Here is a 12,796-nt window from a genome sequence, read left to right on the forward strand (position 1 = left end):
TCACCAATGTTGGAAACTGTGTAATGAAAACTTGTATTATTGATACAATAATTAATGGGTGCCAGGGTTAGCAACTCATCCGCTTGTCCATAAGTCATTTAATGTCTCAAAATCCACCCCTGGCTTCCTGAAGTGTTTCCAAAGCTCTGTGGCCACCTTTACCTGCATTGCCTCAGCCACCTTTTAAGGCTTTAGGCCATGCCTGATGAGCTTGGTAGGGCCACGGCATTGCAGATGGCAGTGGCTACGGAGCTACCGCAACACTTTAGGCAAAAACTGCCATGGCAGTTTGCGGAGCAGAGGTGAAGTTACAGACATATAATGATTTACAGGCAAGATGAGGTATTTTTAGATACAGAGAAGGATCTGAAGAGAAGGAGGCTTACTTTATTCCTGTTCTTGGATGCTTATCTGCCCATTCAAAATGAGCTCTTTCTGGCTCAGAGAAACACAGGAACACACAGAGCTGCAGCTGACGATGAGTTATGTACACACTATTGGAAGCTATAGTTTTGCTTTCTATCATTCTGAAGAGATTCCAGTCACAGTTTTACTGCCAGTGAAGACTGTTTCTATATGCTGGATGTGCTGGGCACAGTCCTCCATAGTAATGCCCACAGTGAAAACTGTCCTCTGTAAATCTCATTTTTTCTTCACAAAAAAGTGAAAAGATGAAAAAAAAGCAGTTGTATTGCTATTTGCTAGTAAATACTGGAAATATATGTGGCATTTAGAATTTTTTTTAACTTTGATCGTTGTCCTTTAAAGAGGAATTCCAGTGAAAATAATGTAATGCAAAAAGTGCTTCATTTTTACAATACTTATGTATAAATGATTTAGTCAGTGTTTGCCCATTGTAAAATCTTTTACATCCCTGATTTACATGGTGACATTTATTACATGGTGACATTTTTACTGTTGGCAGGTGATGTAGCTGCTGCATGCTTTTTTGGCAGTTGGAAACAGCTGTAAACAGCTATTTGCCACAATGCAACAAGGTTCACAGACAGGAAACTGCCAGGAGTACCATGGTCCTTAGAGTTTCTTGTGGGAGGGGTTTCACCACAATATCAGTCATACAGCGCCCCCTGATGGTCTGTTTGTGAAAAGGAATAGATTTCTCATGTAAAAGTGGGTATCAGCTATGGATTGGGATAAAGTTCAATTCTTGGACGGAGTTTCTTTTTAAGTAAAGCTTAATATAGAGCCCAGAGGTAATTCCTACAGGCTTATCTATGATGAAAAGTGTGTGATAACTTTGGTGCCATGTTTAACCAGGAATAAACTCTGCAGACATCTTAGTTCACATTCCACCTCCCTTCTGATTGCTTGGGATAATTTGCTTCTTCCAGTAAAAGCATGTAAAAATGGTAGGAGATAATAATTGCATTATAAACTGTCTATATGTATTTCTGCAGATCAGCTACTCTATGGCAGTTGCTTATGTTGAGATTGCAATGTGATTTGTGGCTATGGTGGGCCGGGATGTAAGTTTTGAGTGCCTTTCTGGACAGTCCAGGGGAAGAATGATGTAGTAGAATTAAGTCTTCTCAGCTCCAGAAACGTATAAGGGCAGGACTTAGACCTGGCTTGAGGCACATAACAGCCCTGCAAAAAAAAAATCAGTCTCCGGACTGATAAAAATTGCATGGAAAAACAGTGCCAGGTCTATCTTCTGCACTTGATTCAAAATCCTGGGGGTAATATTGCAGTTTTTAGAGCACAGATGACATCCACATTTGTTTGTTTTTTTATTTTTAATTGGAGATTCACTTTAACTTTTGAATTGCTCTTGTTGTAATTTTTTTGAATCTGTCGTACTGTTATTTTGCTCATTTATGAAAAATATAGTAAATAAAAAAAGAAAATCCCCTTTGACAGAGGTCGAAAATTGCAGTTTATGAAAAGATGTGGACCTACATGAGATCTGCGGAACCTTCAGTATTCACAAAGACGACGGCGGAAGGAGTTGCCCGCGTACGGAAATCGAAAGGAAAATTTGCATTTCTTCTGGAATCCACTATGAATGAGTACATCGAGCAGAGGAAACCTTGCGATACAATGAAAGTTGGAGGAAATCTGGATTCTAAAGGATATGGAGTTGCAACGCCTAAACACTCTCTATTAAGGTGGGTGGAATAGTATAACAATATAATGTGTGTTGTTATAGTATTCCACCTTCCCTGATGTTCCCAATGTAGTTCTTTGTGTTGTACTGTGTGTGAACATAGTATGTTTATTTACCTACCCATACCATTGTTTGTGCCAACAATAGGTGATCATGTCATGTTCTCCAGAGCTCCATCATTGCAAGATCATGCACCAGCATACCAGTGTAATACCAGATACTTAAAGAGGAACTTCAGCCTAAACAAACATACTGTCATTAAGTTACATTAGTTATGTTAATTAAAATAGATAGGTAATATAATCTCTTACCCACCCTGTTTTAAAAGAACAGGCAAATGTTTGTGATTTCATGAGGGCAGCCATCTTTTTGGTTGAAAGGAGGTGACAGGGAGCATGAGACACAGCTCCAACTGTCCTGTGTCCTGATTACCCCTCCCAGTTGCTAGGCAACATGGATAACAACATAGGAAATCCCATCATGCTTTGCACAGCATCAGGGGAAAAAAGCCCGGGCAGTTTTCTTTGATGGGGCGGAGCTTAGCTACAAATGCAGCTAAAAATGAGACTTCTATAAGAAAAACAAAGTTCTGATGCTGTGAAACTGTTAAAGAAACACCAAGCCTTTTCAGTTCTGCTGAGTAGATTTTTAGTCTGGAGGTTCACTTTAAGAAGCTCAAACTTTAAAAAACAAAATGTAATCTACAACCCTATACACAATAATGGCACTAAATTAGTATGCAAAAAATGGCAGTGTCTTGATGCTTTAACACATTCCAAGTAACACTGCAAGAATGTTATAAATAAGGTTTTTTGTTTTTTTGTGGTATGTGGGGGGAGGGGGGTATGCTTAGTAGTGCTTTTAGTATATTTTTATTCATTGTGTTACACATAAAGTAGATTCTTTATTAAACGTTTTTTTATTTATAAAACATATGAAATATAACGTTTTAGGCACTCCTGCTGGTTTGACTAATCTGCTTTGTCAACAGAGAAGAATTACACTTTGCTGTTGCAGTAAAAAGATAAAATGCACTTTATTTGTCTGAGTTATCTTGCCTTGTATATTTTAGCCTCATTTATATATTAATTTATCAGCATCCAAAAATTCAAAAATAAGTTGAGAAAGGTAATATCAGAGCTGACTTAATTAAGAACAGTTTTTTAGTGACTAAATAATGTGAGATAACTACTGTGATATTTTTTTTTCTTTATTAGGATCTGACTGTTAACCAGGCTATATTGTACTCTAATGCATAACTGTACATTTACTACATGACAACAAAGCAAGGCCTTTTTGGACTTAGTCAAAACAGCAGGTGAAGCTCTAAGCAACTATCATATTTTAATTATGAAAATTTAATAGAGATCATAAAATCACTATACTTTCCCTTTACACTCTAAAAACAATTAAGACTTCATTTGCATAAATATATTGGGGAATATGTGTAAGGGATTACCACTTTTTCTTTTTAGCTATTCAGTGGCAATAGTTTTGTACAAACGTATCGTACAAAAAGGAAGGTGCCATGCCAAAACATTCCCCTGGCAAAAAAAAACTTCCGCCTTAGCAGGCCATACCGCTGCATTGGGGACTAAGAATAGTTGTGGTCTCACATATACTGGCTGCCTAAAGATTTATCAGATTATCATTTTAGATTCAAATTCAAATGTTTACAAGAGAATATTTTTGAAAGTTAATAGTTGGGCAGTTCCTTCCAAAGGGTCCATTTCTCAAAGTGGCATTGCTTCAAGGTGGAACTAAGAGCGCAATGGATACAAGAATGATTTTTTCTATGGAACCTCACTACATATAGTAAGGCTCTACTCTGAAAACAGCACACACTAAATATAATTAACCAAAAGTCCTACTGGCGGTGTGGATATTGGTAGAACTATTCTAGGTGGCATTGTCCCAAAGTGCTTCAACACTAGTAGTATATTATTGCAGGAGAAACCAGGTAAATTCTTACAATTTACACTGCAAAATGTGGAGGGACAAATATTTGATATATCTTATGGTCATTTTGTTTTTTTGTGGGCAACCACTTTAATACCGAAAGAAGACTATGAGATTCCAGTAATGTCCTGATAAGGATTAAAAACACAGTGGCCTTTCTCATCAGTTTATAGTCACTTCAGGTTTGCTTGATGTAAAAATAGTGATATTTTATTTTTTTATCTATTGAATATTGCATACATACGTTTTTGATATGTAGGTATCCAGAAGATAGCATGCTTCTTTGCTGCTCAGTACGACATATACCTTGCTTAGTAGCAGCCTGTACACACAGCAGTAGCACAGCTGCCGACTCGTTTTGATAGAATGACTTTCCAATATGTTAATGTAAAGTAACCTGATCTGTTTGCAAGTCATAAATAAAGATAATAGTTTTACATTTGTTTTCACCTGCAGGCAGGTGTATTACGTATGAAATGCTCATTGGTGCAAATATTTTAAACATCCACCTTTAAAGCAAATCTGGAATCAAATGAAAATACAAAAACAGATACTTACCTATGGAGAGGGAAGGCTCTTGGTCCTATAAAGCCTTCCTGTTTTTCTCAAGGTCCTCTCATTCCAGTGCAGGCTCCACCATTCAAATCTTCCACAGCAGGTGCCTTCAGAAGTCTTCAGGAGCCCAAGAGCTCTAGAAGACGGGTAGCTCCGTACTGCTTGTGCATGAGAGACTGTGTTTGCGCATGCATACTATGGAGCCACCCATCTTCGGGAGCTCTCGGGCGATGGAAGAGAGCAGTCTCTGACCCATCGGTTGGAGATTGCTAACGGGGGGAGGGGATAGACAGCGTTGGAACAAGGGGACCAGGAGAGAAACGTGAAAGGCTCTGTAGGACCCAGAGCCTTCCTCTTTCTTAAGTAAGTATCCATTTTTTTATTTAAATTTGGCTTCAGGTTCACTTTAAGTACAGAATGTAATAAATAACAAGTCTGTGTATTACCGTGAGAGATAGTATTAGTTAAACGATCAATTTATCATCAAATGAGGGATGGGATGGCCATCCCAGTGTGTTTCATTTAATATAAGGCTGTCTGTAAAATTGTAATCAGACATAGAAATGGTTAGGCAACTCAATAATTATTGAGGCAGTTGAAAAAAAGACCAAAAGAGATACATGACCTGCGAGTCAGTTACAATTGTTATCCGCTGAATGTTGTGAATAATGAGGTCATAAGTTACACTCTATTTGCTGGTGCATGGTCTCTTGTGTTGCATACCTCTAATCTCACGGTTTCTGGGTATGTAAGCTGTCATGTCAATAATCTCTTCTTCTATTTTTTCCTTTGTTTAAAATTTCTGCTTCGCCATTTTTATTTATTTATTTGTTTTTTTTTGAGTCTTTCCATTTTGCTATTGTGCTGTGACTCTTTGTGTGGTTATGGCTTTTATCCCTGCTAAATAACCCTCTCATAATGACTTGTCACGGCGCTGCCTATGAACACATTATTATTCATCGGCTTGGCTTTTCATTCAGCAAATGTAAATTCAATATTCCAGAACTAAATCACAATTTTCTGCCACCGTGAATTGGTATTATTACGCAGTATAAGCTTTTTTTTTTTCCTTTTTAAGTTCATAAACTCAGAATAATCTTGCCCGGAAACTGATCAGGTTGAATTGAAAACAAAAGAAGATATGTTTATAACATCGAATAGGTTATTGTATTGTAAATATACATTTTTATGTTGTTTTGAGCACTTATGCAGCTACTGCTGTATATTATGTAGGACATTATTCTTGGACACTTAACTAAAGGTGCTCATGCACTGGCAGATGGTTATTATCACATTCGACCATCAACTAGACCTCTCTCTGGTCAAATCTGCCATATTAGTCATATTGCTGCCAATGTACTGCACACAGGTGGCCGGTAGACCTCAGCATGAAATCCATTGGAAATATGTGTAGATGCCTCCACCTGCCGAGCCCCCAAGGTCTCCCCCATGTAATGTGTACCCCTCGGGCCCATAGTATGTGTTGAAGTGGTGCTTAGCTCACCTCTTGACTGGCACGATCCTCCTGTGTCTCCCCTCCATCGCTGTTGGGATGCATGAACCCTGCGACCCAGTGGCACCTGCATGACCACTTACATGCCATCAGGTCATGGGGTACAGTCACCCGGCAGCAATGGAGAAAAGACAGTGGCCTAGGAGGAGGCACGCTATTGGGCAGGTGATCCTAACCACTGCTTCAACACTCACCACAGGCCCAAGGGGCACGCATTACACATGGAGGGAGACCAGCTGGGGGGGGGGGATCTGTTGGTCATCTAGAAATTGAATGCTGCTACTGCTGCACACCTGATTGAGCCCTTCCGAGCAAGATCTTTCAAGAATGCAGGATCGTGTAGATCCATTTTGGACAAAAATTTATTGAAATTGTGATGGGCGGTCATGTTACGGCATCAACTTTAAACATTCTGATTGAATCTGCTAAAGATCAATGTCGCAAATTGAATAACTTAATTGGCACCTTCAGTGACAATTATTTATCTGTCAGTAGTATGAGTTCATCAGTCAAGTCCTTTCACTTGATCTGCACAGAGCTGTTCCTGTTGTCACTGAGGGAAATCTGAAGTGTTGAGGCAAAGGCTTCTGCAAAATCCAAGACAAGATTGAGATATATAATTTAAGACTAGAGTATATTAATTCTTGAAAGCTTATGGCCTACAGACCATGTTAAAACCGGACACAGACCTCCAGCAACACTTAGATCTACATCCATTTCCGACTTTGCCATCTCAAACTCAAAGTTGTGGACATTATTTTCAATGCTGGAGTTCTGCAAGTGGTATTTATTTTGTCTGAAAATATTTCCTGGAAATCTTTCCCTACCAACATCAGTCAGGATATCAGATCTGCAGCAGAGAAAAGCGCTATGTCGAATTCAGTCAATAATGGTCAAAGTAGGACAAGTAAATAGTTCACTTTTTCTGCACCAGTGCTGCCAACGAAAGTCTTTGATAGGGTTGGCTTGTGACCCAGTGCACAGCATATCAGTAATCTCTCCCCCGCCATTGGAAAATGAGCATATATCAAAAATGATTCTTATGTTGGGAAATGAAATGACAAGAGATGGTAGATGCATATCATAAACACTTGGGAGTTGTTTTCCTACAGATTATGGACTGCAAAATGTCTGTACTGCAGGTAAATTCTCAGTTGCTAGAGCACCTTTAGCGAAAAACAGCCAATTTTGGCTAAATTGATTCTTCAACTTTGCTGCTACTGACCTTTTTCTAAAAGCAGCTACCATTTTGCAGTCTGTGGTCATTCAATAGAAATAGCAAACATTGAGGGTAAAGTAAAAACTCAAATGATTTTAAAATTATTGGCAAAGTTTTTTACAATAATGGGCCTGATCCAATTCACTTTTCTCAGAAGTGTTCTCTTAGGTCTCTTTCACATTGCGTTCGCATTGGCGTTCGCGTTGAGTCGTTTTTGATGCTTTTTTTGCGGCAATTCCTGTGCGCTTCATTTTTTTGTAAAAGTGCTTTTCTAAGCGCTTTTGCAGAGCGACTGCGTTTTTTCACTTCCTGACATCAGTCAGGAAGTGAACTCTTTGAACCGGAAAAGAATAAATACAATGTATTTATTCTTAAAAGCGATGGGAAATCTCTATGCAAAGTGCTTTTACAAGCATTTTTGCGATTTCCGTATGCCTTCCATTGAGGCAAAATCGCCCCAAAAATGGTACATGCAGCGCTTTTCTGAGCGGATCCGAAACAAACCGTTCAGATGTGAACTCTTTCAAAGAGAATTGTTGCACAAGCATTTTTAGGGCGATTTTGAAAATTGCCTGCGCTTAAAGGAAACATCAGGCAAAAAAATGTAAAATCAGCTTTACTCACCTGGGGCTTTTTCCAGCCCCTTGCAGCCGACTGTCCCACGCTGATCGCTCCGCTTTCCGCCCCCATCCTGGGCTCCCCACATGCTGTTCAGGCCAACCTCGAGGTCGTCCATACTGTGGCTGTGTGAAGCGCCGCTGTCAATCATGGCCGCAGTAGTTCTGCGCCTGCGCAGTACGCCGTAGCCCACGTGGCCATGATTGACAGCTGCGCTTCACGCAGCCGCAGTAAGGACGACCTCAAAGTTGGCCTGAGCAGCGTGCAGGGAGCCCGGGACGGTGGTGGAGAGCGGAGTGATCAGCGTGGGACAGTCAGCTGCAAGGGGCTGGAGAAAGCCCCAGGTGAGTAGAGCTGAGTTTACTTTTTTTTTGCCTGATGTTTCCTTTGAAAATTATCAAAAAACCGCCTCTAGTGTTAATATTTTTCATCTTCAGCTTAAAATAACTTTTGCACTCTGCAGTTGAAATAGTACTACAAAATAGGTGAAAAGTACTGTAAAAATTATTCTCTTATTTTCTTGCTTACTAGTGGCTTGAAGGGCAGTTCATTTCTAATGTGAAAATATCACTTAGGGAAAAAGTGAATTGGGTAAGGCCCAAAGGGTGTTAATTGAGAGGTAATAAAACATATAATTAGCCACAATTATGACAATAAAGCCCTTGGTTGACCAGTAGCCATACTAATATAACATCTTTGCTGTCACTGTGATGTCCAGGAGCATATGTGTCACCTGTCACGCCCATCCCTGAGATACATGAAAGTGCCTGTTATTCTGTACATCCCCATAAGGAATGAGCCTCTTAAAGTTTGTGATTCAACACAACAAATTGAGTTTCTGTTCCAACTACTTGGAGCATTGACAAAGCTTTGCTGTGTGTAGCTGTCTGTCCTCATAGCCAATTTTTAAGAAATCAGTAGCTGATACTTCTAAGTTGCATTTCTAATATATTTGAAACTCTTTCTAAGGCATACATAAATATTAAAGAAAAAAGAGTAGCACTCTAGATAGCGAGAAAATGAGACAAGACAAGACACAACATTTATATTGCGTTTTTCTCTTGGAAGACCCAGAGTGCCAGAGCAGCAGTCACTCAGGGTGACCAGGATCATTAGAGAGCCTTGCCCAAAGACTCTTTACTGTTTTACATACTGGCTTGAGTCAACCCTGGTCAAATGGCTCAAATGTCACATCAAAGGCAACAGCTATCCCTTTCCCCTTATTCCTCATGCCCTACACTTCTACTCAAATAAATGCATAAAACAGCTGAACATTATCTTCATAACAGCAGTGGATGAACAGTAGGAGTGCTGCTGCTATTTTACCTGTTCAACAATCTATAAATATATCAGCGCTCTAGTTTCAAGATTGGTCAAACTTCAAAAAACAGCAGCTAAAGTCCAGCAATTTCAGAAATGCTTGTCTAAAACTCCAATCGATACTTAAGCGCTGCTTTTCAGTGAGTGAAACTTCCAATAGATTCAAAAACACGCTTATCAGAGGGACATAGACCTTAATTACAGTGTCTATGTACAGGGCCGGCCCTAGACTTTTTGCCGCCTGAGGAAAATTTTTAAAAAATTATTGCTGCTGCCCCTCCCCCCGTGGGGGGGGGGGGGGCGCCGCCGAGCTTTAGGGGTAGCGAGCAGGACGGGGGTATTGGGCCTAGTGGTGGGGAGGGGGGTCGGACCCCCCCTCCCTCGCCTGGGTCCCCCGATCTGCGCTCCCCTCCAGCCTTAAATAGATCAAAAGCAGCCGCTACTCGTCAGAGGCAAGGGCGGGGAGGACTCACCACTTCCTCGATCCAGCGTGCGCTCCACTGACGTCACTTCCTGCAACGCCGCCCACTTACAATACAGTGGGCGGCATTGCAGGAAGTGACGTCAGTGGAGCGCACGCTGGATCGAGGAAGTGGTGAGTCCTCCCCGCCCGTGCCTCTTACGAGTAGCGGCTGCTTCTGATCTATTTAAGGCTGGAGGGGAACGCAGATCAGGGGACCCAGGCGAGGGGGGGGGTCCGACCCCCCTCCCCGCCGCTAGGCCCAATACCCCTGTCCTGCCCGCTACCCCTCCAGCTCGGCGGCCGGCTCCCCTCACCCACCGACGGGCGGATGCCGCCCCTAGAAATGTACCGCCTGAGGCAAAAGTTTCACCCCGCCTCATGAGCGGGTAGGCCCTGTCTATGTATGGCTTAAACAGGCCTGCAGCTGGTCTCTCTCCTGCTTGGCCTCCCCCGCCTCAGCATACAATGTATTCGCCTCCACACATCCGATTCAGCAGTTTGGAGCAAATAAAATAGTAAAGTAGATCTAAGCGTATCTTTCTTTAGATAGCAGCAGTTTTAATATTGATAAAATCAATAAAAACATCCAATACTCACATATGGGCCCTTTTTACAGGGACCCAAGTAGATATACAGCGTTTCAAATAAAGTGCAGAGTGGCGTCCAACCCAGCAACAGTATTTTACCTGTTCCCTGCTGGGTGTAATTGATGTTAGTCTGGACTAGGACATGACCTCTAATAAGAAATTTTGGGTGCTTTATATGGCGCCACCCATTTTTGTAGGATCTTGCGAAAAGAGTAATAACAGTCATGTGACTGGTACAATAGAGGCAGAAGTTATTTCTTTGTTAATATACCATGTTTTTATGAGTGGAGGAAGTGCTGGATGTGGGGTTTTAAGTGGTGTAGTTTATTCCTCACCAGGAACTGGGCTTTAGGGCTTAAAGCAGGAGGATTAGCCCTACTATGCCAGGGAAAAAAACACATATATACAGTATATAAGTAGATAAATACTTGATCGTTTTGATTTCAGTGAATGTTATATAGTAAATGAAGAGAATTCTGTTCCTGGTGGGAATCATGTCTTTTGCCCACAGTTTAGGCTAAATCCTGATGTAATTCTGCCCTTTATTTTTTTTTCTTTTCTCCTCCAATCGCTGAGTCACCTCAGCCTTGCTTGTAAAAACAAGTGAGCTGAGGATCACATTTCAGCTAGGCAGGGAAATAAAGGGAAGTGGAGGAATATATTATAGATAAAAAGAACCCCCAGCATGCAAAAGAATGGCAATGGCTATTAAAGGGCCAGTGCTCCTAAAGTATGTGATAACTCCAAACCATAACAGCAGGAAAAGGTTTGAATGCAGGATTAGCATATTTATCACTTAATACACTCAGACCAGCTGCTGTTGAAATTTGATTTTTATAGTGACAATCCCGCTTTAAGATATTGATCCAATCAACAGCAATCACATTCAACTAACAATACAAATGTTTGGATTCCTGCCAAGAGTCCAACTTTATGGATTATGTCATCTTCCTATTTTTGAATGTCTTCAGCGAAAAGCTCTTCTTTTTATGTTCCTTGGCAGTGTCACAGACTGATGGTGTTTTGTTCTTCCATTATGGATGCATTTCGCTTTATAATGAGTTCAGCAGAAGGAGATTGTCACCAAGCTTCTGCCTCCTAATGGAATGAATTGTGAAAATATGAAAATTCATGAATAGAGTACCTTAAAGAGGAACTTTAATGAAAAGGGGAAAAAATCAATACATTGCAAAGGCAGAAGTTAAAAAAATAGAAGAGAGATCAAGATCAAGAGGTCATCATCTTTACTGCTGGCAGACATAAAAAAAAAACGATAGCACCAACTGCCATTATCTATAACTACTCCCACTAACAATGTGATAGGCTTAACTTTTTTTTTTTTTTTTTATAGACATACATATGCACAGAGGTAGATACTGTTTCCTTGGCAGTTTGAAACAGCGGTTATTTCCCACAATGCAACAAGGCTCTGACAGTGTGATGTCAGGACCTGGGTGGTTTACCACAATATCAGCTTTACAGGCGTCCCTGATATTTTTCTATTTGAGAAAAGGTAAAGTTTTCTTATGGGAAAGGGGGTATCAGCTACTGATTGGGATGAAGTTTAATCCTTGGTCACAGCCCCTCTTTAAAGTTTTGACAGAGTACCTAGTTAAATCATGATGAACCAAAACCACTAGGATTGTGTAAGGGACTGAAAAAAGAATAAAGCTCCCTTACGGACAAAAAATAAAAATAAACAATCCATAAATAAAAGTTAAGCTAAATATAAATTTGCATTCTTAAAGCCTAAAGTCTTTGCAATTACTCAGCTTTATGTGAGCAAGAAGGAACTAACATGATGCATGCTTTATGTTCACTGAGTTAATATATAAATCATTACTTCATTTCCCTGATTTTGCATATTCACATATTGCTCACATAAACTTCAATAATTGCAACTACCTTCTGTTTTAACCCATTTGCAGCTTCAATTGCATTATTTTATTTTAGATAAGCGCACTGCTTTTGACTTCAGTTGGCAGAACTCGTTGTGCTGTAAATTCTTGGAATGCTTTCACCTCTCTCTACTAGCAGAAAATATATAAACTGAAAGCAGAAGTGCTCTGCTTTTGTCTCAAACTGCCCCCTAGTGACAAGTGGCTGTAAATACACATTACAACAATACTAATTAGAAGCAGGGAAATGTAACACAAAAGAAATAAAAAATGTGCTAAAATAAATTGGCCTGGAGAACTTGCAAGCCACTAAATACATTGGCTGGTAAATGGTTTAGAAGACATGTTTCAAAATGAGGTTTCTGAGAAGCTGGTGGAAGACCACAGTCCCTCCAAGTCCGTATTATTACTTTTGGGTGGATATGGTCTTAAAGTGGATCTGAGATAAACTTTTACTAATTGCATAATTGTGTTCCTTTCATATAGTTTATAGGGCATTCATCAAGCCAAATACTTTTTTGTTTTTGTTTTAGACA

The 12,796-nt window shown here is 40.2% G+C and overlaps 1 protein-coding gene across 6 annotated transcripts in view; it reads left to right on the plus strand.

The window, feature by feature from the left end:
* The window catches only part of GRIA4 (glutamate ionotropic receptor AMPA type subunit 4), a 516,232-nt gene that overhangs the window by 472,966 nt on the left and 30,470 nt on the right, over positions 1–12,796 (plus strand). For all 6 annotated transcript variants that reach the window (XM_068266875.1, XM_068266874.1, XM_068266873.1 and 3 more), the window contains exon 13: positions 1,882–2,129. In XM_068266875.1, the coding sequence (XP_068122976.1) occupies positions 1,882–2,129 (248 nt within the window). The remainder of the gene's footprint in view (positions 1–1,881; positions 2,130–12,796) is intronic.

This window comes from Hyperolius riggenbachi, chromosome 2 (assembly GCF_040937935.1).
Source record: "Hyperolius riggenbachi isolate aHypRig1 chromosome 2, aHypRig1.pri, whole genome shotgun sequence".
Lineage (NCBI taxonomy): Eukaryota > Metazoa > Chordata > Amphibia > Anura > Hyperoliidae > Hyperolius > Hyperolius riggenbachi.